Here is a 27328-nt window from a genome sequence, read left to right as displayed (position 1 = left end):
GATAACCAAGCTTGTGAAAGCATCTCTTTAATTCCAACTGTTGCAAGGATTTTAAAAAAAACATTTATCATTTTCAAACATTTTTATCATTTAACCACATTTTTTTTATCATTTGAAGTTGAATCGGGGGTCCCCAAAGAACAAGTTGGAACTGTGGACCACCTCAGTTTTGTAAGTTCAAGAAATATACGGGGTTCTTTTTTCCTTTTGACAAGCGGGAATAGGAACAAGAAACACACTGCGATTCCTAATTTATAGCTTTCTCACCAAACCTTAAACTTGATTTGGACATAAGAAGCATTTGCTGATTAGCAAGCAAGAGTAACGGAGCAGCATTTCCTATTATGCTTGTTCTCGAGTAAACCTTAAAATTTTCAAAATCCTGAACTTGCCTTTTGCTGCAAATGAGTCCAGTGTGAGCCCTATCATTATTTTAAAATGAAGGATTCTCCTTGCATACTCAGTTGAGATAATGCCTATTATGGGATGGCTTCAAGAGAGCTTTGCCGTGTTAGATCCCTTCCAACTGCCATCAATGAGCTTTATCACGGAGAACGTCCTAGGATGCCACAACATGACCAAAGTATTGCTGCCCTTAGGCATTTGGGGAAATTAAAATCTGAATTTCCAACCAAGTCTTGAATTAATGCTCAGCTAGGGGTGACGGGACAGGGTGGGAAATTCAGAAAGGATACGTTTCTCTGATCCAGGAGCCTAGCTGCAGGCACGCATCAGGGTGAGCTGCAATAGTGTCCCAGATTGTGGCTGGCCGGAATGTGTGAAATTTGTAGGAAATCTGAGTCACAAGATATTTTCAACCCACACTGATGGACCAGCATGTTGTGTTACAGCTTAGCAGCCAGGGTTTGATATGCTGCAATTTATATATACAAATATATTTTCTCTCTCTCTGCCTCTCTCATGCACATATTTAAATACCAAAGTAGCAGAACCCAACGCAAAGTTGATGAAATAGGATTTTTTTTCCTATAAATACATCCAGTCTGGACATGTCAGAGCAAAATGAGGACATATCCTGTTCTGCAAATTCAGAGAAATAAGCTGCCCAGGTGGGGAAGGTTTTAAGGCAAAAAAAGGAAAGCATTTTGAGTGGGCCAGAATGGGGGAACAAAAGAAATATTACCGACGTGCATCATTGGTTGCTGAAGTCATTTCCCTTTGTTTTTTGGAAAAAAATTCCCTCCATGACACAGACAAAAACATTGGTTTGACGCCTCCATGCTTATATTAGAATTCCGCACTTCCTATCGGATTAGTTTCTCTCAGAGAATTGACACCGTTTGCCCCCTTAAACAGTAGCTGTTGACTCTGCAGCTTCCGCGCCACCCATGTTAGAGTTGGCATTAATCTATTCAGAAGCCTTTGGGTCCCAAGTCCTGAAACAAAAAAGGAAACAGCCTCGGGACAGATGGGGCTGGCAGCTTTTCAAATCGTGTATTGGATACCAGCACTAGTAATATAACTTTATCAAATATATATATATAGAAAGATATGTATATATATATATATATATTTGTTTATATATATATATTTACACGCTCATCCGTATGAACAAAAAGAGGAATGCTAATTCCAGTCTTTTCCCTTCTATGCAAGTAAGAAAAAAATCTTGGGGTTGCCGAATCCCAGGGGAAGTGGGCGCCCTTCACGGAGGTCCAGAATCTCTCCTCTTTTGTGCTTCTGACGGCCTGGAGGCTTCATGGCTGGTCACCTTCCACTCTCCGCTTGCGAACTGTCCAAAGGAGGAGGGACAGAGCAGAGGGACAAAAAAAAAAGAGAGAGAAAAGCGAGAAGTAACTTTGGTGGGAATTCAACATGTTCCGTTCATCAGAAGGGAGGGGGTCACAGGCAGTCCTCAACTTGTAACCATTCATTTAGGGAACGTTTGAAGTTGCACTGAAAAGGTGACCTGCAACCGCTCCTCGCGCTTACGACCGCTGAAGCGTTCCCAAGGTTGCATAATTGAAATGTAGGTATTGGCCAGGGGGTCCCTGGGCTCTGGCGATCGCCATTTGTGTCGTTCCCAGCTGGTTTCCGACAAGCTAAGTCCAAGAGGGAAGCTGGATTTGCTTAACGACCGCGTGACTCACTTCACAATCACAGTGACTCAAGGTCATAAAAATGGGTGTGACTCACTTAACAATCCCCTTTTTGCTTAGCAATGGAAATTCTGCTCCCAAATGGACTCATACTGTCGAGGACTGCTTGTAATCAAAACCAATGGGATATTTTGGGGGGAGGGGGAGTGCTATAACCCTAAAGGACAAGGAAATGGATGGAGCTAGGACAAAGTTAGATTTAGTTCAGCTTTAAACAAAAATACTGTTAATATTTAAACAAAAATACCATTAATATTTAAAATCCACAACAGGCACCGAAAAGCTCAACATGAATTCCTATTTCCCCTCTTCGCTATCGTTAAATGCACCAATTCAGTGGTAACCTTGGCAGTGGTTTGGCAGAACGGCACCGTACCTTTAAAGCCCCAGGAAAACTCCTGCATCTGTACACTCTGCCACCCATGCTCCACAGCCCTGTCATGCCCAAACCACCACACTAGTAGCGGCTGAAACCGCCCCTGAACAGGAGAGTTGTGTAGGAACAAACGACAGAAAAAAGCAGAAGGAAAAAACGCATGCAAGGCTTGTGCGAGGGAAGCATGCAGAGGCACAATTAGGCGACCTTTTCAACGGCCTTTTCTCCCCTTAGCGCTCAATACCAAGTGGACATTTGCAATAACCCCTTCAGAAGCTTCAGGGCTGAAGAGATGCAAGGAGATCGGCGGAGATTTTTACTCCCAGGCACCAGGCTAAAGATGGAAGAAGGAAGGGGGGGGGGAAGAGCAAAGTACTAGAGAGATTCCACAGTGCTGGAATTTGGGAGATGCAGAGAGGAGAGCAGAACGGGTCTCAGAAGCTGATAATTAAATCCCCGCCCCCAAAAAGGTTATTTTGCTTTCCCATTCAGAACGGTTGTGTTAAATGGCGGAATAAGTTCCGTCTCCTCACTCAGATGTCCGTCTTTCAGCTCATTCGAACGAGATGTACATGAAAAGCTGCAGGCCTGCATGGTGCCACTGCTCTGGCCACAGCTGTGAGCTGTATTTCAGTGGTCTCACCAAGCATGATTTTTCATGTCTGTCACCTGAACTAGGACACTAAAGGGATTACTTTCAGAATGAATAGTAAAGTAAGGTAAAGGTTCCCCCGCACATGCATGCTAGTCGTTTCCGACTCTAGGGGCCGGTGCTCATCTCCGTTTCAAAGCCGAAGAGCCAGCGCTTGTCCGAGGACGTCTCCGTGGTCATGTGGCCGGCATGACTAGACACCAAAGGCGCACGGAACGCTGTTACCTTTCCACCGGAGTGGTCCCTATTTTTCTACTTGCATTTTGACGTGCTTTCGAACTGCTAGGTTGGCAGAAGCTGGGACGAGTAATAGGCGCTCTGTTACACGGCACTCGGGATTCGACCCGCCAAACTGCCGACCTTCTAATTGACAAGCTCAACATCCTAACCCACTGAGCCACCGCGGTCTATCTCAGTTTTCCAGAATGCACTGAGGTAGATACCATGCCTAGCTGAATGATTGCTTAACAGAGTCAAAAGACTCTGCATTCGCTAATTCATATTATCTATGGAGGGTCTCAATCATCCAGTCATGGATGTCCCAAAGGCGCTTTTTCCAAAAGCCAACTGGATTGCCTTAGGTTTTTTTCCTTGAAAACATTTCACTTCTCGTCCAAGAAGCTTCGTCAGATCTGAGATATTTTTCAAGGAAACCACCAAGAAATTCCAGTTGGCTTTTGGAAAAGTGCCTTTGGGACAAATTCATATTGGGATGATTAGTAACTAAACCAAGTCTCCACCTCATTTTGGGTGGGAAACCTTCATCACTTGATTGTATTTAAGAAAAATCAATAAAGAATGGAGAAAGCCATTCAGGAAACTGATTTTTTTTTAAAAAAAACAACAAACGTGTATGGTTTATTATTGCTGACTCACTTGTACTAGAACGAGGAATCAAAGGAAGTTCAGTATCGCCCTTATTGACTATGGAGATTCTCAGTCATCCAGGTCATGGTTGTCCCCAAAGTGCTTTTTTAAGGAGGCAACTGGACTTTTTTCTTTTTTCTTTGAAGACGTTTCGCTTCTCAATCCAAGAAGCTTCTTCAGCTCTGACTGATAAAAATCCTTCCATAGCCCACCCTCCAGGCAGAGCTGAAGAACCTTCCTGGATGAGAAGCGAAACTTCTTCAAAAGAAAAAAAAAGCAAGAAAGTCCAGTTGCCTCCTAAAAAAAGCACCTCTGGGACTGTCATCCTTATTCCTTTTGCAGCACAGCTTATCTTACCTAAATCGTTGTTCTTTGTGATCGCAGCTGCTGCTCTGGTTCGGGGTCCTTGCTGCATGAAATGATACCCAAACTTAAGGATCTTGGCGTTTTCCTCAAGCATCTTGGCTATCTCCATTTCTACCGGAGTCCCGAGTTGCTGCCTCTGTCAGAAATCATCCAAGGAGGAAGTCAACAAATGCTGGTTTGTTACAAGAGAGTTGTTTGAAGCTGATGGGATGCATCAGCAAAAGCAACGTCAGGATTGGGAGATCCTTCTTCCTTGGCTAAAGCAAACTGCATGGCTTGAACGGCAAGGAGTTCTCATCTCCAAGGGCAAAATGAGCCATCTTTTAAGGTTAGAAACCATGATATATATTAAGCTCAACGGGCTGCACCCCATGCAACAAAGCCTTGAAGGAAAGAGACTTCCCCTTTTTCGGTAGGCTGGTGAACAGCACCTTGCTTGTGTTTCATAAGCAATTCTCCTGCAACAGCTCTCAAAAATAGCCGTCTTCCAGCTTCACTTTTAAAGCAAGGCTTGGTTGGCCCACCTTTTAGATCCCTCACTAGGTAAAAAGAACGTATTGAGGTTACCTGATTATCAATTTTGATCTCGGTCAAAGTTTCATTCTCTTTCAGTGCCTCTATTAAGGCCAGAATGCCTGCGCCAGTGATGAAGTTGGATTCAACGTTGAGGCTGTTCAGAGTCTGGTTCACCCGCAGCATGTCTGCAAAAGCCTTGAGACACACACACACACAAAAAGCAGCAATGAAGTTCACACTGGACTGGATTCACAACAGAACACACCCAGGCTTCTTTACATATTGCAATGCAAATGAGAGAAAGAAGTTGCCCATAACTGGCATCTCTCAAAGCTAAAAAAACTGGGGTATCTGGGGCTGTCCTGATTTGCACATTTCTCTCTTCCTGGTGCCTTCAAACATTACATCAATGGAGATTCTCAATCATCCAAGTCATGGTTGTCCCAAAGGTGCTTTTCCCAAAAGGCAACGGGATTGTCGTTTTGTTGTTGTTGTTGTTTTTCCCTTTCTTTGAAAACATTTTGCTTGTCATCCAAGAAGCTCCTTTAGTTATGCTGAAGACGAACCAAACTGAAGAAGCTTCTTGGATGAGAAGCAAAATGTTTTCAAGGAAAGAAAAACAAACAAACAAGACCATCCAGTTGCCTTTTGGGACTTCAAACATTGGCTCGTTTTCCTGAATGGCCCTGCTTGACAGAATTGGCTTGGTGATACATTACTAACTTGCCTCTCAAGTTTAAATATTAGTCTGAAATTAACCAGGTGGCTTTGTCCAAGCCAAACAAAAGTCACCACACGCCGTATGACTTTCACATTCGTGACAACTCCTCAACTTGAGGGATCTGACCAATGGGAGAAAGCTTAAGGAGATTTGGCCAGCCTCTTCTTCTTAAGGACCAATCACAGAACTGGCTCATTACAGTACTTCGGACCACATGCTGGGATCTCCTCCTGCATCGGATCTGAACCATCAGTTACAGTTGATCCCCCCCAAGGAATCCAACACCCACGACAGTGTTAAGTGTTTCAATCAAGGCTCTTCAAACTTGGCCACTTTAAAACTTGTGGACTCCGACTCCCAGAATTCTGGGAGTCGAAGTCCACAAGTTTTAAAGCGGCCAAGTTTGAAGACCCCTGGTTTAAATAGACATAAACAGCTGTTGAGTGGTCTGGACCACTTTCTCCCATCTCCAATGATCTATTAAGACACAGTTGTGAGTGCCAAATTTGCCTCTTTGCTTACAATGGCAACAGGGTCATTGCTCCGAGTGGCTGCAAGGCTGAAGCTCTTCACGTAGGTGTTCGTTTCCAGGGCTTTGGCAAATTCTTTTAGAGTTGGGATGGGAATGTTCTGGAAGTCAAGCAAAAAAGGCAAGCTTGTGAATATTGACTGAAACTTTTATTCCAGGAAAAGGTGCTGCTTCCTTTTCTAAATGGTGCAAAGAATCTGTGTATTTACAGCTTCCGATATTCTCTTCCAACACATGACAGCAGAGGAAGGACCAGGCTAGCAACTATGGCCCCATTAATCACCCTCATAAACTGCAATCCTATGAACTCTATCATTGTGATGCTCTGCCCTAAAAGAAATATTTTACTCCAGGGGTTCCCAACCAGGGGTGCGAGACAATATTCCAGGGGGTGCAAAAACTTGGGATTAGTTTCAAAATTATAGTGTGTGTATGCACTATATACATACGTGGTCAAACAAGAGATGACAAGACTGAACATCGACATCTTAGGTATCAGCGAACTAAAATGGACAGGAATGGGTGAATTTAATTCAGATGACCACCAGGTATACTACTGCGGGCAAGAATCCCTCAGAAGAAATGGAGTAGCCTTCATAGTCAATAAGAGAGTAGGAAAAGCAATACTGGGATACAATCCTCAAAATGACAGAATGATCTCAGTTCGAATCCAAGGCAAACCATTCAATATCACAGTAGTCCAAGTCTATGCCCCAACCACCAGTGCTGAAGAGGATGAAATTGACCGGTTCTATGAAGCCCTACAGCACCTTATAGAACTAACACCAAAAAATGATGTTCTTATCATCATGGGGGATTGGAATGCTAAAGTAGGAAGCCAAAAGATAACTGGAATAACAGGCAAGTTTGGCCTTGGAGTGCAAAATGAAGCAGGGCACAGGCTGATAGAATTCTGTCAAGAGAATGCGATGGTCATAGCAAACACTCTTTTCCAACAACCCAAGAGACGGCTCTACACATGGACATCACCAGATGGTCAACACAGAAATCAGATTGACTATATGCTCTGCAGCCAAAGATGGAGAAGCTCTATACAGTCAGTAAAAACAAGACCAGGAGCTGACTGTGGCTCAGACCATGAGCTTCTCCTTGCAAAGTTTAGGCTTAAACTGAAGAAAGTAGGGAAAAGCACTAGGCCACTCAGGTATGAATTAAATCATATCCCTGTTGAATATACAGTAGAGGTGACAAATAGATTTAAGGAATTAGATCTGATAGACAGAGTGCCTGAAGAACTATGGACAGAGGTTCGCGACATTGTACAAGAGGTAGCAACCAAAACCATCCCAAAGAAAAAGAAATGCAAGAAAGCAAAATGGCTGTCTGAGGAAGCTTTGCAAATAGCTGAGGAAAGGAGGGAAGCGAAAGGCAAGGGAGAAAAAGAAAGATACGCCCAATTGAATGCAGAATTCCAGAGAATAGCTAGAAGAGATAAGAATGCCTTCTTAAATGAACAGTGCAAAGAAATAGAAGAAAACAATAGAATAGGGAGGACCAGAGATCTTTTCAAGAAAATTGGAGAGATGAAGGGAACGTTTAATGCAAAAATGGGCATGATAAAGGACCAAAATGGCAGGGACCTAACAGAGGCAGAAGAGATTAAGAAGAGGTGGCAAAATTACACAGAAGAACTATACAAGAATGAGCTTAACGTCCCTGATAATCACAATGAGGTGGTCACTGACCTCGAGCCAGACATCCTAGAATGTGAAGTGAAGTGGGCCTTAGAAAAACTGAGCAACAACAAAGCTAGTGGAAGTGACAGTATTCCAGCTGAGCTATTCAAAATCTTAAAAGACAATGCAGTAAAAGTGCTACACTCAATTTGCCAGCAAATTTGGAAAACTCAACAGTGGCCACAGGATTGGAAAAGATCAGTTTACATTCCAATTCCAAAGAAAGGCAGTGCCAAAGAATGTTCAAACTATCGCACCATTGCACTCATTTCTCATGCTAGTAAAGTCATGCTTAAAATCCTACAAGCTAGACTTCAGCAGTATGTGGATCGAGAACTACCAGAAGTACAGGCAGGATTTCGAAGAGGCAGAGGAACTAGAGATCAAATTGCCAACATACGCTGGATCATGGAGAAAGCTAGGGAGTTCCAGAAAAACATCTACTTCTGCTTCATTGACTATGCTAAAGCCTTTGATTGTGTGGATCACAACAAACTGTGGCAAGTTCTTAAAGAGATGGGAGTACCAGACCATCTTATTTGTCTCTTGAGAAACCTATATGCGGGTCAAGAAGCAACAGTGAGAACTGGACACGGAACCACTGATTGGTTCAAAATTGGGAAAGGAGTCCGGCAAGGCTGTATACTGTCGCCCTGCCTATTTAACTTATATGCAGAGCACATCATGAGAAAGGCAGGGCTAGATGAATCAAAAGTTGGAATTAAGATTGCCGGAAGAAATATCAACAACCTAAGATACGCAGATGATACCACTCTAATGGCAGAAAGTGAAGAAGAACTAAAGAGCCTCTTGTTGCAGGTGAAGAAGGAGAGTGCAAAACTTGGGTTGAAACTTAACATTAAGAAAACCAAGATCATGGCATCTGGCCCTCTCAATTCCTGGCAAATAGATGGGGAAGAAATGGAGGTAGTGACAGATTTTATTTTCCTGGGCTCCAAGATCACTGCAGACGGGGACTGTAGCCAAGAAATTAAAAGACGCTTGCTCCTGGGGAGGAAAGCCATGGCAAATCTAGACAGCACACTAAAAAGCAGAGACATCACCCTGTCAACAAAAGTGCGTATAGTCAAGGCTATGGTCTTTCCAGTTGCAATGTATGGCAGTGAAAGTTGGACCATAAGAAAGGCTGAGCGCCAAAGAATTGAGGCCTTTGAACTGTGGTGCTGGAGAAGACTCCTGCGAGTCCCTTGGACTGCAAGGCGATCAAACCGGTCAGTCCTAGAGGAGATCAATCCTGACTGCTCTTTAGAAGGCCAGATTCTGAAGCTAAAACTCAAGTACTTTGGCCACCTAATGAGAAGGAAGGACTCACTGGAGAAGAGCCTAATGCTGGGAAAGATCGAGGGCAATAGAAGAAGGGGACGACAGAGAATGAGGTGGCTGGATGGAGTCACTGAAGCAGTAGGCGCGAGCTTAAATGGACTCCAGAAGATGGTAGAGGACAGGAAGGCCTGGAGGAATGTTGTCCATAGGGTCGCGATGGGTCGGACACGACTTCGCAGCTAACAACAACAACAATGCATATATTCACATATGCATATATTTTGTAAGGGGTGGGAGAATATATCAGAAGCCTTATAGGGGTGCGGGGTATAGAAAAGGTTGGGAGCTGCTGTTTTATTTGTTCTACTCAATTCTTACCTTGATATTGTTCAGGTTTATTTCAACAAGGCGAGGATCGTTATCTTTAACCCTCTGCAAACAGTCTTCCACATTTGTGGGGTTGGGTGGCTCGTCAAAGAGTGGGGTCATCTTTTCACCTTTAACTACATCTGAAGAGGTAAAAAAACATGTATTATAGGCACTCATTATGTATTTTCATTACAAGTCCCGGCCAAATCTTCCTACAACTAATACAGGGTGGGACTTTTTAAAGTAGTATATGACCCCTATTTTTCATGCTCACGCATCGCTGCATTATTACCGTACCAGCTCAGAAAGTGAATAGCAATTTAATGCCTTATTTTAAAAGGTATATATTTCTTTCAGGATAACCCATTTCTAAATCACACCCTGGGACAGATTGTCAATCGTTAAGTCAACAGGACTTCTCCAAACGCTGACCTCCAATTTTTAAATAGGCAGTAAAGGGGATTTAGTTAAGTTTATGGAGGTAGCCCTATGAAACGTTATTTAATGAACGGAGTTTTCATGCAAATTTAATTTAATCGGACGCCGGTTTTGCGGATCTCTTTAGTCTGGCCCCACCAGTGCGTTGAGAGCTCATTGCCCCACTCTACAAAAAAGCTGCATGCTTCATCTTCAGACTTTCCAAGTGGAACACTCACTTGTGAAATTCTCACTGCCAACCCCGTTGCTGCTTCCCACAATTTCGTGGAACTGAGAGCTGCTTATCAAGTTGTGCATTCCGAGGATGGCTGGAATTAAAGAAAAGAGGGTGGGGACAGTATAAACCTTTATTGCACTTTATCCTTTCCCTTGCAACGAGGCAGAGAGAGGCAATCAAACTTCCCATTTCCCATGATTACTTCCGCTAAGCCTCCAAGGGGCGAGAAAGGAAGAGGGAAAAAGAAGACGAGGATTGGCCCGCAAAACGGACAAGATCCCATCCAGAATATTTATACACCGGCATCTGTATCCCCGATAAACAAAAACGATTAAGCGACTGCTCCACTCGGAACAAAAACCTCCTTCCCACTGTGAGACATTAACAAATCTGACAGACCTGCAAGATCACACAATTCTGTGTCAGTGGCGCTGGTCAGTGCCTCCTCCAGTTCTGGGTCAAGCGTCACTTTTTCTTCTGTGTAAGATTGTACTGGTTTCTGTTTGGGGATGAAAACTTTTCCTGTTCAAGGGAAGATTAAAAACAAGCAATTTAGGATGGCCTCAGTCTTTAGCCTTTTGGTACTGTCCATAGGGTTTTCATGGCAAAGATACTGGAGTGTTTGCCATTTCCTTCTCCAGTGGATCACGTTTTGTCAGAACTCTCTGCTATGACCTTTCCGTCTTGGGTGGCCCTGCACGGCATAGCTCATAGCTTCATTGAATTACGCAAGCCCCTTCGCCACGATAAGGCTGAGCGCCAAAGAATTGAAGCCTTTGAACTCTGGTGCTGGAGAAGACTCCTGCGAGTCCCTTGGACTGCAAGGCGATCAAACCGGTCAGTCCTAGAGGAGATCAACCCTGACTGCTCTTGAGAAGGCCAGATCCTGAAGCTAAAACTCAAATACTTTGGCCACCTAATGAGAAGGACTCATTGGAGAAGAGCCTAATGCTGGGAAAGATTGAGGGTAATAGAAGAAGGGGATGACAGAGAATGAGGTGGCTGGATGGAGTCACTGAAGCAGTAGGCGTGAGCTTAAATGGACTCCAGAAGATGGTAGAGGACAGGAAAGCCTGGAGGAACATTGTCCATAGGGTTGCAATGGGTCGGACACGACTTCGCAACTAGCAACAACAACAGTCTTTAGCTCAGAACAGTTGGCTCTAAAGCAGAAGTAACCTGGTACCTCTGTTCGGGACTGCCCTTCTTATCAGCACCAGGAAACGTTTCTTTAGCAACCAAATACTTTTGAGACCGGATTTTGGATGGAAATTCAAGTCCCAACTTAGCCATGAAAGCTGGCTGGGTGACTTTGGTCCACTTTCTTTCTCTCAGCCCATCCCACCTAACAGGGTTGTTTTTTTATGGGGAAAATAGGAGGAGGACGGTGGATATGTTGGCCGCCTTGCACTCTTTGTAAAAAATAATAAAGGCAGGATGCAAATAAAGAAAAAGAAGCGAGAGGTTTAAACTGTAAAACGGCTGAAATAAATAAGTTTAACGGTAAGCATAAGTCAACGGTGGAAACAGTAACGCAGGAAAATAGTGGTTCTCCTGTTCACTGAGTGTGCTTGGTCAGAGGGACAATTTATTCTGAATTTCTGAACAGCCTCTTCCAACTCTGTAACTGTACTATATATAATTATGCCACACTCTATCATTATACCACATACACTTCCCAGAATAAAGTGTAAGTATATCTGTGTGTGTTTAAATCTTACTTTACTTAGCTGTGTGCATGTCTATACTTATAGGTTGCCTCTAAAAAGGGATTTTTTTCCTATGTACTCTAGCATCTAGACACATATAGGAAGACAAAATGTAGATATTTTAAACGATACGAGACTAGCCCAATATAGGAAACAGAATTGCACAAACAGCTGTGGATCTCTTTATTTAACTCCCTTCACCATCTGGTTTCTGTTTCTTTTACATTTACTTGCACATCATCGCAGGCCTTGGCAGGCTCTAACCTGGATTATTATGATTATTTTAAGATGAAACGTCAGAGCAAACATTTGCAACATCTGGAATCTATTTCAGCAATAATGCAATTAATGGAAGCCAGAGGACGACACAAAGGTTGGCATTTTCTTGGTGGGGTGTATGAAAAAAGAGCCCTTGGGTGGCATACAAGTGTCACAAATGGCTGGTTGAACAAACCATGATTAGCTCGAATCAAGAGGCTCATGTCATGTCAAGCCATCAATCGCCATTTATCAATTATCAGGGCAGGATTCACACACCCCCAGCTGTATTTCATGGGGATCAATCTTGGATCGATATCTTTAGGACGGGAGCCAAACAAGAGTTTACACAAGAAGTGTTGCAACTGTTCCTGTGGTTTTATTCAAATCAGGGGTTTTCCAACTTGGCCCTTTTATGACTTGTGGACATCAACTCCCAGAATTCCTGAGGAATTCTGGGAGTTGATGTCCACAAGTCATAAAAGGGCCAAGTTGGAAGACCCCTGATTTAAATCAATGAAAAAACCCTGCATGCTGAAACCTCCAGGTTGTTTATTTCACTCGCCTCCCACTCTTTGTCTGCTCCAAATGGATCGTAATCCACCTGTCACTTTGCTAGCAATATAGGAGACTCGGCCAAGGCACAATTGAAGAAATTAAATTTTGAACAACCCCCTCTCCTGAAAAAAAAACCCAGTGTTTCACAATCTCAACTTAAGATGTGTGGACTATGCTGGCTGGGGAATTCTGGGAGTTAAAGTCCACATATCTTAAACTTGCTGAAACACTGTTCTAGAACAAAGCAAGCATTCTCTATTGTTGGTCCATTAACCAGACTTTCCTGCTTTTCACCTTGGCTCCAAATACTATTATTAGCCATAGCAAAGCTTGATGATTTTTTTTTTAAAGTAAACAAAACAGTTAAGATATTTTGTCAGCTCTATTTGGAAGTAACTTTTGCAGAGCTGGGACGATTAGTTTCGAAGTGAAGCAGGCTAACCTCATCTGAACCACATTCAAACCCAAGATGGGCTATTGTTCTCTTCCAGATGCGGTGACTAAACTCCTAAGAATGCTACGTAGCTGCTCCCTCTGTAAAAAGGGCCATACCTGAAACATAAGTTTGTTTCACCGAAGCTAACAAGATTCTTCTCGGTTCGGTTTGCCTTTAGAGAAAAGTTCAGATTCCTTTCCAGGTAATGAGCAAATACTTCAAGGAAAAATCTTAAGCTTATTGTTTACTGACTCCAAAGATTTTTATTTCTATTTTTTAAAAAATCCCTACCCTGTATGGCCTTTGGAAATAATGACTTAGCAGTTGGCAGACGATCAAAAAGCTCTTGCAGATTCTTCCTTCTTGACGCATAACCCACACAAGCGTTGCCCAGAGAACACATCTGCACAGGCGTTCACAAAAGCCGTGGACGTTCTGGTGATAATTTGGGAACACTGCTATTATTTACTGAGGAAGCTGCTCAGAGGAAGGAGAACCGGTTCTGCTCGGCTTGGAAACCAGGAAAAAAAAAACACATCGAGATTGCCTCAACACTTAATGCACTGACGATTGCTTGAGTGCAACCAATGGCATCAAAGCAACGAAGAGAGATTAGGAACTCCTCCTGTGCTAATTGGGGTTTGCCAAGCAAGTTTGTTCCAGATGGTTTGTTCCATATATTATGCTGAACTATAAACCATGTCTTGCCAAAGGAATAGAAGGGGCTGCCAGAAGGCAGAGGGGACCAGGTTGTTCACCAGAGCACCAGAGGGAAGGACGAGAAACAACGGTTGGAAACTGATCAGAGAGACAAGCAACCTGGAATTAAGGAGAAACTTCCTGACAGTGAGCACAATCAACCAGTGGAACAGCTTGCCACGAGAAATCATGGGAGCTCCATCACTGGAGGATTTCAAGAAGAGACTGGACATTCACCTGAGATGGTATAAGTCAGGGGTCTTCAAACTCGGCCCTTTTATGACTCATGGACTTCAACTCCCAGAATTCCTCAGCCAGGCATACTGGCTGAGGAATTCTGGGAGTTGAAGTCCATGAGTCATAAAAGGGCCGAGTTTGAAGACCACTGGTATAAGTTCTCCTGCTTGAGCAGGGGGTTGGACTAGAAGACCTCCAAGGTCCCTTCCAGCTCTCTTCTTATTCTTATTCTTATTCTTATTCTATTCTCATCAAAAACCTGAGTTGGCTGGTTTCATGCAACGCACAAAGCTCAAATCAAATCCCATTATCCACCCAAACAGAAATGAGATAAAATTCAGCCACACACTCAATTCAAGTTTTAGCTATACTCCCAGACTGAAGCCATTGTAATGTTCTACCCTACTACCCAATTGTAGAGACCCAGTAGTTCTCTATTATTGGGACCACCACTTCCAGCCAATATATCTATTGATCGAGAACGGGAGCTGCAGTTTAAATCTTCTGCAAGCCAGTAGGCTTTATTTTATTTTAATAGCATGTGCATTTATTTTACTAGCATGCACATATAAAGCTTTATAACATTCCTAGAATATTTTCTCCTTGAGAAAGATCACTAGCCTTGACCTAAAGACATTAGTTGAATTAGAATAGAGCTGGAAGGGGCCTTGGAGGTCTTCTAGTCCAGCACCCCAACCCCTGCTCAAGCAGGAGAACCTATACCATCTCAGACAAGTGACTGTCTAGCCTCTTCTTAAAAACTTGCAGTGATGGGACGCCCACGATTTCTGGAGGCAACTTCTGTTCCACTGGTTAATTGTCCTCGCTGTCAGGAAGTTTCTCCTTATTTCTAGGTTGCTTCTCTCTTGGTTCAGCTAGAGGAGGTTCACAGAGATGAACCCATACAGAAACACGCACACAGAGGGTCACAATTCAACACGGTGGCATCCAGCAGTGCCGTCCTGAGCTGTTGACCGCCCAAGGAATTATGGGACTTGAACCCCAAGGCTTCTGGACACACCAGGGTGGAGAAAGGTGACCTCAAGGTTAGTTCACAAGGGATTGGCTGGAGGTGAAGGTGTGTCTGGGACACACGGCACCACTGAGCTAATGACAACAGCGGCAACCACCGATCCACTTCCATTCTAGGCGAGTCTGGGCGCACCCTTCATGAGAGGCAATTAAGCAAGGCAGTTCCATCCATCATCAACATCCCAAGCCAAAGTCAAATCTCCGTGTAGCTTCGGAAGCGATTAAGCGGCTTCAGACCAGTTGCATCACAGGGCGGCCACACCTATCTCAAAACTGCACCATCAGAGATACAGAGGAAGCTGCTATACAGGAGAGTAGTATTCTAGTATCTGAGGGGCTGCCACAAGGCAGAGGGGGGTCAAGCTGTTCACCAAAGCACCAGAAGGAAGGACGAGAAACAATGGTTGATCAAGGAGAGAAGCAACCTGGAATTGAGGAGAAACTTCCTGGCAGCGAGGACAATTAACCAGTGGAACAGCTTGCCATCAGAAATCGTGGGCGCTCCATCACTGGAGATTTTTAAGAAGAGACTGGACAGTCACCTGTCAGAGATGGTATAGGTTCTCCTGCTTGAGCAGGAAGCTGGACTAGAAGACCTCCAAGGTCCCTTCCAGCTCTGCTCTATTCTATTCTATTCTATTCTATTCTATTCTATTCTATTCTATTCTATTCTATTCTATTCTATTCTATTCTATTCTATTCTATTCTATTCCTACTCCTACTCCTAATCCTACTCCTACTCCATTCCTATCCTATCCTATCCTATCCTATCCTATCCTATCCTATCCTATCCTATCCTATCCTATCCTATCCTATCCTATCCTATCCTATCCTATCCTATCCTATCCTATCCTTCTCATCAGACATGGTCCAAGCTAGTATTACCAGCATAGACCAGGGTTGTCTGACTGGGGTCATGGGCCAGGTTTTTTTCCCAGACTACCCATTTGAGAACTCAGCGACCTCTTAGCCACAAAGCTGCCCTTGTCAGTTCAGTGAAAATTTACATCAGAAATGCCATCTTGTGAAAGGAAACTCTGTTGCATCAGCTCTCTTTGCAGGCTACAGTGGCTCATTGTTCCTTTCAGCCAAACTGGAACAAGAGGAGAAAACGGTCAAGCCTCTGCGTAGCAATGGTGAATTAAAAAAACCAAAAACGTTTTGATCTTTTGGAAAGATGGGGGTGTTTGGCCCATTTCTTTTTTTAAACTCCAGGGAATCTCGTTCTGCACGCTTTCTATTACGGCAACCCTCGCTCAGAACCTATGGGGCTTTCTCCCTTACCCATGTTTCCTTGAAAATAAGACTGGGTCTTATGTTAGGTTTTGTTCCAAAAGAGGCAGTAGGGTTTATTTTCCAGTTAGGGCTCATATTCGGGGAAATACGGTACTAAATGCGTCCGTCTGGCTGATGTTCTTAACTGGGGCTTATTTTGGGGGTGGGGCTTATATTACGAGCGCCCTGAAAAATCAGGCTAGAGTTTATTTTCCAGTTGGGTCTGATTTTGGGGGAAATACATTAGTACAACTCCTTCCCCCTACTAGAATCGGGGTCCTCAAACTTGGCCACTTGAAGACTTGTGGACTTCAACTCCCAGAATTCTCCAGCCAGCCATTGGGAGTTGAAGTCTACAAGTCTTGAAGTGGCCAAGGTAGGACATGGCTGACTGGGGAATCCTGGGAGTTGAAGTCCACAAGTCTTAAAGTGGCCATGTTTGAGGAACCCTGCACTAGAATGAAGGGATTGGACAGGATGAGGGGACTTCCCTCCTCTCAGCCCAGCCTCCTTCACAGGGCTGTTGTTGTGGGAATAAATTGGAGAGGGAATTGTGTTGCCTAGAACTCAAGACAGGGAAGGCAAGAGAGACATGGAATATGCCTTCACACTTTGGGCTAAGTCCAGAGCTTGTTATAAGATGGGTGGTAAAATAAAATTAATAATAAAATAAAAATAAAATAAAAAATAAACAAAATAAAAAATAAAATAGGTTAAGTGTGATTCTGAAGGAACTCAGCCCCCCCGCTTATTAATTAGGGGGGGTACATCCAATTGATGGTGGCTTAATAAGCCCAAAATAGCTTAGTCTGATAAAGGCAGCCCTCAACTTACAACCAATCGTTTCGCAACTGTTCAAAATTACAATGGTGCCGAAAAAAGTTGACTCAGGATTGTTCCTCACACTTATGACTGCGACAGCTTCCCCGCAGTCATGTGATCAAAATTTGACAACCAGCATGTATTTGCAATGGTGGCAGCATCCTGGGATCCCGTGATTGTCATTTGTGACCTTCCCAGTTGGCTTCTGACAAGCAAAGGCAACCGGGGAACCTGAATTCACTTAGCCATGCTGATTCGCTTAATGACCACAACAAAAAAAGGTCAGTAAATCAGGCGTGACTCATTTTACAACTGCCTCATTTAGCAACGGAGGTTACGACCCCAACTGTGGTCATAAAGTGAGGACTACCTGCATGTGAATCCAGCCTGCGAGTGGGGGCAGAGAGAAAGGAAGTGGAGCTTGGACAAGCCAAGTTGCTCAGTGGAAGCCACTACCTTTCTTTTCTCCCGTGTAAGGCACAACGTCCTCGACGTCTTTCTGCTCCAGGGCTTCTTTCTCCAAAAAGGAAAGCAGCTTCTCTCGGTCAAAAGGCCCGCCAGGTTTTTTCACAGTCTGGTCCTTCTGCCGGAATCCCGCTGGCAACAGGGCATTCTGTGAAACGAAAGAAAGAGGTGAATCTTCTTGCACTCCCACGGGGAGTGAGCCAAATGGCCAGCCTTATTCTGAGGCTGCTCAATGTTGTTGTTGTTGTTAGTTGCGAAGTCGTGTCCGACCCATCGCGACCCTATGGACAACGTTCCTCCAGGCTTTCCTGTCCTCTACCATCTTCTGGAGTCCATTTAAGCTCACGCCTACTGCTTCAGTAACTCCATCCAGCCACCTCATTCTCTGTCGTCCCCTTCTTCTATTGAGGCTTTGGTGCCTAGGAAATATCTCCTACCCATTTAGACTGAAATGTAATGTGTCAAGGTAATGATTTAAAAGCTAACCAGCTGGTGTAAGATGTATGATGTAATGTTGGGAATGACTCAGCAAGGTCTGTGTCCCTTTAAGAGCCAGCTGGGCCTGTATCTCTTTAGGAGCCTTGTATAAAAGGGAAGGCTCTGCAAATGGGTTCTCTCTCTCTCTTCTGTTTCCTGCTGTAACTGCTGTGTGTCGGAAACTGCTGTATTAACATGTGCTTTACAGAACTGCCAGGCGCCAACAACCAGGCTCACATCTGTAGAGTTCAAACTAGCTACTTCATTGTTCTCTGCCTATAGTACAGGAATCTCCCCAGATTGGCAGTTTTCACCTGGGAACGAGCAGATAAGGCTGTAAGGCAGGGTTTCTCAACCTTGGTAACTTTAAGACGTGGGGACGTCAAGTCCCAGAATTCCCTAGACAGCATAGGGAATTCTGAGAGTTGAGGTCCATGCATCTTCAATCTGCCAAGGTGGGAAACCCTGCTCTAAGGCATTCGAGTCAGGGCTAACCCTCTTGTGCTTACATAGTGAGTCTAGTCTGATTCCTCACTTGAACCCTTCTTCCATCCAGAAACCTATGGAAACACTATAGAAATGCTAACAAAGCATTGGGGCCATATGTACACACCTCTGGATCAAGGTCATCCAGGACAGTTTCCAGTTGCTTCAGTTCTTCTTCAGTCAACTTGCCCAAAATTTCGTCTTCATCAAGTTCCCTGTATTTGTCCAAGTCTTTCCGGAAAGGGAGCGCCATCACTCTGGCAGACCAATGTTGAGTAGCTTGACCAACTAATAGCAAGACCAAGGTCTTAGCTTTGAGTTTTTAACTGGAAGGAAAGAAGAGGGGGGGGGGAAATGTACTCACAGTCTTGAACATTTTGCGAAGTTCCACCAACTGAATGTAATTCACACGAGCAACATATCTGAGGGTGCAAAAGTTATCTACAACTGCTTAACGCTATGCTGATGCCTCCCAAAACTTAAGACGATACACAACAATTATCGGATGATGGGCATGTATTTATCCCAAGCATTATTAACATACATCTAGAACAGCCTTGACAAACTTTAAAGTGAGGGACTTCAACTCCTGGAATTTCCCCATCAGCCATGGAGAAGATGTTGGCCTTCTAGTTCAGCCACCCCAGAATGTTCTCTTGCTAAAAAGCACACGTTTCCTATCAACCTTCTCCAACCTGGCTCTCTCTCAATATTCATTGCACTTCCTGTTATGTTAGCCAGGGATTGTGTACACTATCACACAGGGAAACGGATGTTGTATAGGAAAGCTAGCCAAGTACCTTTGGCTCCACAAGTCCAGTCAACATCATAATCAACTCTGGTGCTCTTCAGGGCAACACGAAACACTTCCAAGTTCTGTGGGGACCTTGGTGCAGTCTGAACTTGGTTGTTTACTTGCAGATGTTTCATTACCCAACTACATAATGTGATCAGTGCTTAGAAGGGAGTGTGTGGGGGGGTTGCTCTTATTTTTATATACAACTGGTTTGCCTAGTCACCGTAGTTGGAAGTGTTCTTGGCAGCTCCTTGAGTAGGCTGTTGCTTAATGCAGGGGTCTCCAACTTTGGCGACTTGAAGACTTGTGGACTCCAACTCCCAGAATTCTTCAGCCAGCCATGCTGGCTGAGGAATTCTGGAAACTGAAGTCCACAAATCTTAAATTTGACAGGGTTGGAGACTCCAGACTTAATGTTAGCTTGTTCATCTCTGTTGGTACCAAAACACCTCCGCCCCAGCAAGCAACACACACATATGAGCAGTGATTAATAGGAAGATTAACACTAGAGCAACAATCAAGAAGTAAACAACACCCCAATCAAGGAACGACCAATGCAATGGCTTAAAAAAAATGAAGCACCCTGATCTCGCACACAGTGAGCCCGCAAGACTTCCTGCCCTTGTCCACAAGCGTTTTCTTCTTCCTGAGCCTACTGTTCAGCTCAAGCCAATATCTCAAAAGAAAATGGCTTCCTGTGGTTAATAGGCATGGCACCACCGTTAGCTGTCAAGCTGTGCACGGTCTGTGCCAAGCCCCCATTGTGTGTGTGTGTGTGTTCCCCTCCCCTTGAGCACCAGTGCGTATGTTTTAGAATCACAGATCATCACAGTACTGGTAGGTGGGCGTGCACCACAGAAAAGATCTTTCAACAATGGGTTGGACACACACAAGAACAATTCTGTTCTCTTCGATGATCGAGGGATGCCAGCGGGAGTTTCGTCTTACGCCAGTCTAAAGAAAACGCTCAGTTATATCTGGAACTGGCTCAGCATGCAAAGTTGTTACTCGTGGGCAAATTTGGCACCTCTGGTTGGTTCCACCGAATGAGGCTTTGGAAGTTCTCCAGAAGAACACATGACGGCTGCTGCCCTACCACAAAGCCCAGCCATGTACACCCTCTGCTTCCTTTCTTTCCAGGTGTCCCTCCCTCTTTGGCATTTGGGTATTCCTGGCCTAATACGCAGAGAAATGGGTGGCTGGCTGGTTTCGTGGAGTTCGACGCCATGCTGAGCCGCAACCACCTACAAACGAGTCAGAGCATGCTTTGCTTTGCAAATTGTCCTGGATAAAATCATTTGGAAATAATTCAGCTGCTAAGCCAGACTGCGTAAGCCTTTCTTCTAGATAAATAGGCATCAATCCAGCCTGACTACAACCTTAAGACTCTCCTGTTTCTCCACACTGGGTTGATAATAGTCACCAGATGATGGTGTGTTGGGAGTACTACAGGCTGACTTGTAAGCCAAATTAGCCTGGCCTAAATATAAATAGAGCAGACAGTACATCTGGTTGATCTCACAAAAGGATAAGCAGAAGCAGATTGATTAGCATATAGTGTTTCTCAACCTTGCTAATTTTAAGACCTGTGCACTTCAACGCCCAAAATTCCCCAGTACTTGGACATCATTAGAAAATGCTAGGATTGGGAAATTAAAACCAAAAACCAAAGGCACCCTCCAAGGTGGCAGTGGTTAAAAAAAATAATAATCCACGTTTTGCCAAGCAAACAAGGAAATCTCACTGTTGGAAATCAAGATGCATGAAGACGGCCCATGGGAAAAAGTAGGAAGAGACTTCTGGAGGTCTGTGACTCGCTCTTCTGTCTACAGCATTACGTTTTTGCCTGCTTTTGATCTGCTGCTGGTTGGTCTCAGTATCCTCTATCTGTAAAATGGGTGCAAAGTTTTCTAGAACTCTGTCCTGATTGGCAAAGGTTTCATCAAGCTCCAAGACAAATTCATGGCATAAAAATCAGTGTTTTAATCCCTCATCTGCACAAGGGACGTTATGGTCAGGTGATGGATGAAGGCAGCAACGCCAACCTTCCTGATTTAAAGTCTACACAAACACATGGGCAAAATGCACGTCTCCAGGACCTTTTGACCTGGAGTGTTCTCAAGTCCTGGAGGAGGTTATCGAGAGAGGCACATTTGCAATCTTTGAGTGTTGTTTTTTTCCCCCCGCATTCCGAATACCTTTAAAGAGGAAGGTTGAACTTCAAGTGGACTAAAGGTCCCATTACTCATTATTTTGAAATAGAAAATCACCTCATAGGAAAATAAATGGGGGGGGGCTAATTTGGGCCAGCATGCCACAAAATGTACACTATTATCATTATTTCTAGCAGCACATCTTCTGCTAATCCGTCTCCAGATGAACCTTCACTAAAGAAAGCCGAGTTTATCAGTTTTCCACCATCAATCAAAGACTTGAAACTGGGCCAGTAGTTCAGGAAGACTAATCTTAGAGGTTTTTATTTCTCCCTCTAGACCCTTACAAGGGTAGAAAAGTTAACTCTTCACTTCTGCGCTGTGCGTGGTCTAGCAAAGTTCTCTGCCTGATTGTTACCATTAAATCCATTAACGTGGAAACGCAACAATATACTGTAGAGCGGAGGTTTGGGATTCCTTTTTAACACGATCCCTTGCTTGCTTCCCTAGCCAGCTTGAAATCTGCAGGCAGCCGTGCAAACCTGTTCAACAGGTACGTAAATTGTCACTTCAGGTTTGACTTTCTACCCTATGCCTAAAGGAGCCATGTTGCGACGAAGAAACGATTTGTTATATTGCCTGTCTGCTTTAAACAGGTTTTACGAGTGATCCTTCTATGTTTCTTCTTTCAAGGATTGATCTAGCACTGTTTGACAGCCAGAGAAAACTTCCCAAGGGGAGAAGATTCTTGGTTATTCTTGGCTTTTTAGCTGAAGTCAACTAACAAGCCAGAATGCTGCATAATCTGAATGTTATTTTGGAAGAAAAGTGTTTTGAATACACAGGCTACAGTAGTGGCCAAAATTGTGGAAAACTTTTTGGAAAAGTGTACAGTAGAAATGCCACCTTTGGTTTAAGGTAAAGGTAAAGGTTCCCCCGCACATGCGTGCTAGTCGTTTCCGACTCTAGGGGCCGGTGCTCATCTCCATTTCAAAGCTGAAGAGCCAGCGCTTGTCCAAGGATGTCTCCGTGGTCATGTGGCCGGCATGACTAGACGCCAAAGGCGCACGGAACGTTGTTACCTTCCCACCGTAGTGGTCCCTATTTTTCTACTTGCATTTTTACATGCTTTCGAACTGCTAGGTTGGCAGAAGCTGGGACGAGTAACAGGCGCTCAACTCTGTTACGCGGCACTCGGGATTTGACCCGCCAAACTGCCGACCATCTGATCGACAAGCTCAGCATCCTAACCCACTGAGCCACCGCGTCCCTATACCTTTGGTTTAGTTCCCACCAATTTTTCTTCTAGTTTCTTTATAACTGTAGCCTTGTTCGCTTAATAATACTATTTTACACCGCTTTCTGGGCAACCAGTCAACTCTTTGCACCATTACTTTAATTTTATTACATTTTACAAGCTCACTAGATGAAAGAAACACAAAAAAACCCAACCAACATGATGGCGATCACATAACAACACAATGACAAATGTCCTCCTCTCGGCTTCAATACATGACATCAATAACCGGATCCTACTGTGATCTGACTGGCTCATTGCCAAAACAAGATGACACCTGACTGGCTCTCTAAACACTCGTGCTCATTGGCTACAATCAGATGAAGGAAAGCTAGCTGATCTCAACCTAAGCAAGTTGTGCTTCCTTTTCCAGGTTATTTGGCTATAACTTTTCACAGAATACAGTACAGGTAATTGAAGAAACTGTGTTGCATTATGTTCTTGATTAAATTAGCTTTCCATGGATATATAATTTTATCGTGCTGCTCCAAAAAAAAATGGTGTTATTAGCCATCAAACCTGAAAAATACACTTTTCCTAAAAGGTTTCCACAATTTTGGGCACTACTGTATCTTGTCACCTTGAAGAATTCTGCCACTTGGGAATATTAATCATCATTTCATATGGGTCTTCTTTTGGGTAGGCGATCTGAGGCCATTCTGGATCAGTTATTGCCGGCTTCATATCCAGATTTTTGTTATTGTGTAATTGCTCTTTGCAGGACACGGATGGGAAAGCATGAATGAAATTGGGAAATGGCTGTCTGCGCCAAAGGATCATCGCTTCATCTTCATCATTCTAACCACGGAAGCAGATTTTCCTGGAAAGGCAATCCTATTTATACGGAGACACCCCTCCCCTCCTCTTTCCATACATGATGACACCTTGTTCACAGGGAAATAGCTCATCCTAGGTAGAAATTCTTGCAACCCATAAGCTAGTTTTGCTATGAGAAATACCAGGCACATCTTATGCATAATATCTCCCTGAAACACACCAAAGAATGAGCCAGCATTAGGCGCAGTAATGATGAAGATTAAAAAGTTAACCATGATATTCCTCCAAACCATCCTTATGAATTCTGCCTCATCTGGGACTCTTCACACCAGCAAGCAACTGGGCAGGATGTCCCAGTTAATTATGAAAATGTTTTGAATAGGTCTAGATTTCCCAAGCAAACACAGCCCAGAGCAACAGGGGAGGCCTGTTATTTAAGTGTCATTTCTGGATGGAAACAGACCTTTCAAATGCTCTTATTTCCGGCTTCCACTTAGCTGTACTCTCAGCACCGGAAATGCCTTTCTATTAAAGCAACAGAACCCAATTTACCTTTATCAGCAGCAGAGATTTGGATGCACATTCTTTAATCCCACAATGTTCGAGAAAATACATCCCCTCTGTGTATTTATTTTTTTTAAAAAAAAAATCTGAATGGTAGCCGTGTCTGAAATTGAGGCACAATTGCAGAAATGAAAAAGAGCGGATATCTGGATTCTACCAGTTAGGCTCCTTTTCCTCTTGGTCAAAATTTTAGGAATTCAATAACTTTTGACATTCCGTCATTCATCTAGAAGCCAGTGCCTGATTCCAGAGCCATTATAAGAAAACATTTCTGAGATTAGGTAGTTGTCTGAATTTAGGATATGCCTACACTAAAAGTTAGATGTCAGCTATCAAGGCCCGCAGCCTAGCAGGTAGGAAAGATCAAACACTAGTAGTAGTTGGTCAAAATTCAACAGGCTTTGAAAATTGCTCTTTATTTTTTTAACAAAAGTTTCTATGGCTGCCCCTCTTAAACAACTCTGGGTGACTCATGTTGTTCTTCCTATTTCTAATTTACTACACCACACTAGCCTTCCCATCCCAGTTTTTCACCACCAGGAGAAAATCTGGGAGGTCTTGGAAAGTTTTGTTTTGATTCTACGCTCTTTGCTTTGTTCTTATGCCTGGAAAAAGAGTCAGACACAGCCACAAACTTTGCCCTAAACACAAACTAACCAGCAGGCAAGCCATTTTTAGAGAAATTCCTGATTTAATATAGTGACCATATAGCATGGGGGTTAAACCTTACATCCAGGTTCTGCAAAGTGAGAAGAGTTCTGCCCTACATCAACAGATACACCCACCAACGTTTGCTGACAGATAAGATTTAGCATCCAAATGCCGCTGAAGAAACAATAAAGGAGAATATTTGTAGCTCAGGGTTGACATGAGGGGTCCTTGCTGCTCTCTGAACTTGCTTGTTTTCTTGCAGAGGTTTCATTACCCAAACTAGGTAACATCATCTAGTAGTGATGATGTTACCTAGTTTGAGTAATGAAACCTCTGCAAGAAAAGAAGCAAGCTCAGAGATCCCTCACTGAACAGCTGTTGGAAGTTCCAAAAAGGAGCATCAGTGGATCTATCTTTACACATCCTGGACTCAATCTTGCAAGCTGGGATCGGCTTGTAGTCTTTTCGAAAGCTGCTAAGTTTATCCTGTTCTTGGTGCTGGTTTGTTGAACCTCTAAGCACGCAAGGACAGGGACAAGAACATGGGGAAGGAGCTAGCTAGGCCTGGATGGAGACATTTGTTGCCTGAGGCAAAGGACACAATAGCAGCCTTTTCTATTCTGTGTATAAAAACTAGCAGCTTTCTCCAATCTTGGCACACGTCCCTCACCACACCTTAAAGAACAAACTGTAGGCAAGCAGTTCTTTACCTCCTCACTGCTCTGTTATTCTGCCTAATGGGTAAAGCCAATCTAATTTCTCTCCCGATTCCTTCTGGGCAATGCTGCAAACTGGATTCATAAACCTACTTTGCAAGGGGATCCACTGACAGCATCTTTACCTGGGAATACACCCTCCCCTCCTCGCCCAAACTGAAACCAGGCAGAGCAAACACATCCAAGATGACAGAACGTTAGCAAGGGGACATTTCAAACCACCTCAGCAAGAAAACAATTCCTCCCAAGATCCTAAATGAACAGGTCTGTTTGTAACACCCTTCCTTCCTTGGAACAACACCCTGTGCACGCTTTTGTCTCCTCCTGCAGCGATTAAGAAACGGGCTCAGACAGTTGACTGGACAAATTCCAGGAAAAAGACGAAGGGGGTTCTACAAACGGTTGGACTAGAGACCCCTGGCCAGCTAGGGTGAGACAGACAATTGCAAACACTTCTAACCCAGGCATTATATAGGTAAAGGCTGCCCAACTTATTCTAGCACAACACTATCAGTATTGGCTTGTATCGGCTAGGATAGTCTTTCCCCGACTGAGGTGGGATTGAAGTTGAAACTTTGTGGGAGGTGAAATAAAGCTGGTACCCCTGAACCACCTTAGCAACAAGCTTTTTCACGCCTCCCCTCCTTACCCAAAGGTAAAAAGCCAGTTTTTGTTCAGCCCAACAAGGGCGGGGGAAGAAAAAGCAGGCATGGAAAACAATAGGAGAGCATGCAAAAGGGGTGGGGGGGGGAGAAATCCAGAGGGAATGCATATGGGGTAAGGAAGAATACCAGAGGGATCTAATCCATAAATTCCAGAGCACTTAAAAGCAAAACACGGGCTTTTAAACTTCGCTGGAAGTCGATTCTAAAGGTCGGGGCTGCCAAGTTCATCAGGAAGGGTCCAAAAGCAACTAAGTAAGACGCAGCTCGAGAGCCAGGTTTTAGGCTGGGCTGGCCCGGGCAAACCTGAGCTTGAATGGGAGATGGTAGAAAAGGGAACTGCTCCAGAATTTGGGGCGGGCTGGGTGGGGAAAAGGTTTGTTCCCAGCGACAAGGGGGGGGGGGCAGGGAGATCCCCGGGTGCGGAGGGTCCCCACGTCTCCCGAGCAAGAGCAGAGAAAGAGAAGTTTGCCTGAAGTGGTATAGGGTTTCCTGCCTGAGCAGGGGGTTGGACTAGATGACCTCCAAGGTCCCTTCCAACTTTATATTATTATTATTAAGTGGAAGGATCGGGGCTCCTGCCGCGCCCCAACCTTCCTTTGCCTCCCCTCCCCGAAGTTCCACCCCGCAGCCTCCCCTGGCAGCCCCCCCCCGCGGGGGGAAAAAGAGAGGCGCCCCCAGTTGGACTCCCCAGCCCATCCTCCTTGGCCGCACGACCTGGCGGCGCGCGAGGGGAGACGGGGGTCCAGCGACCCCGGAGGGCGCCAGCTTGCAGAAGGCAGTCCGACCCTTCCCCCCCCACACACACCGCCCTTGCTACGGCAGAAGTCAGCTTTCGCCGCCTGCCCCCCCCACCCCCCATTTGCTCGCTCGACTCTGCAACTTTCGAGAAACAATGCAGACCAAATTTGGGGGGGGGCAACAACAAAACAACCCCCCTCTCGCTTCTGGCTCATTTGAAGCCCTCCCCACGCGCCCCCCCACGCGCCCCCCCCCTTCCCGGTGCCTGCCCGATGCTCCGGAGCCCCCGCCGGACTCACCCAGCCGGAGAAGTCAGTCCCAGCCCCGCAGAGTTGTAAAAACTCCAGGCGCTGTTTCCACCCCGG

At 44.5% G+C, this 27328-nt stretch overlaps 1 protein-coding gene across 4 annotated transcripts; it reads right to left on the bottom strand.

The window, feature by feature from the left end:
• Positions 1-11: 11 nt before the first annotated feature.
• LOC308673415 (tropomodulin-3-like) lies at positions 12-27328 on the bottom strand. 4 transcript variants are annotated; one of them, XM_081337041.1, is made up of 10 exons: positions 27263-27328; positions 18734-18932; positions 17635-17791; positions 10552-10674; positions 10154-10243; positions 9507-9637; positions 6141-6248; positions 4949-5092; positions 4373-4517; positions 12-1753 (listed from the first exon to the last, which is right to left on the bottom strand). In XM_081337041.1, exons 2-10 carry the CDS (start codon positions 18857-18859, stop codon positions 1719-1721), a joined length of 1059 nt encoding a protein of 352 aa, XP_081193167.1. In that variant the 5' UTR covers positions 18860-18932; positions 27263-27328; the 3' UTR covers positions 12-1718. The 4 variants fall into 4 exon arrangements, with proteins under 4 accessions (XP_081193167.1, XP_081193169.1, XP_081193170.1 ...); XM_081337043.1 differs by lacking the exon at positions 27263-27328 and adding an exon at positions 21147-21183; XM_081337044.1 differs by lacking the exon at positions 27263-27328 and adding an exon at positions 20826-21044.

The sequence above is a fragment of the Vipera berus genome, assembly GCF_964194415.1.
Source record: "Vipera berus genome assembly, chromosome: 12".
NCBI classification, from domain to species: Eukaryota; Metazoa; Chordata; class Lepidosauria; order Squamata; family Viperidae; genus Vipera; species Vipera berus.
The sequence above is the reverse complement of the archived record's forward strand: the minus strand, read 5'-3'. Positions and strand labels throughout refer to the sequence as shown.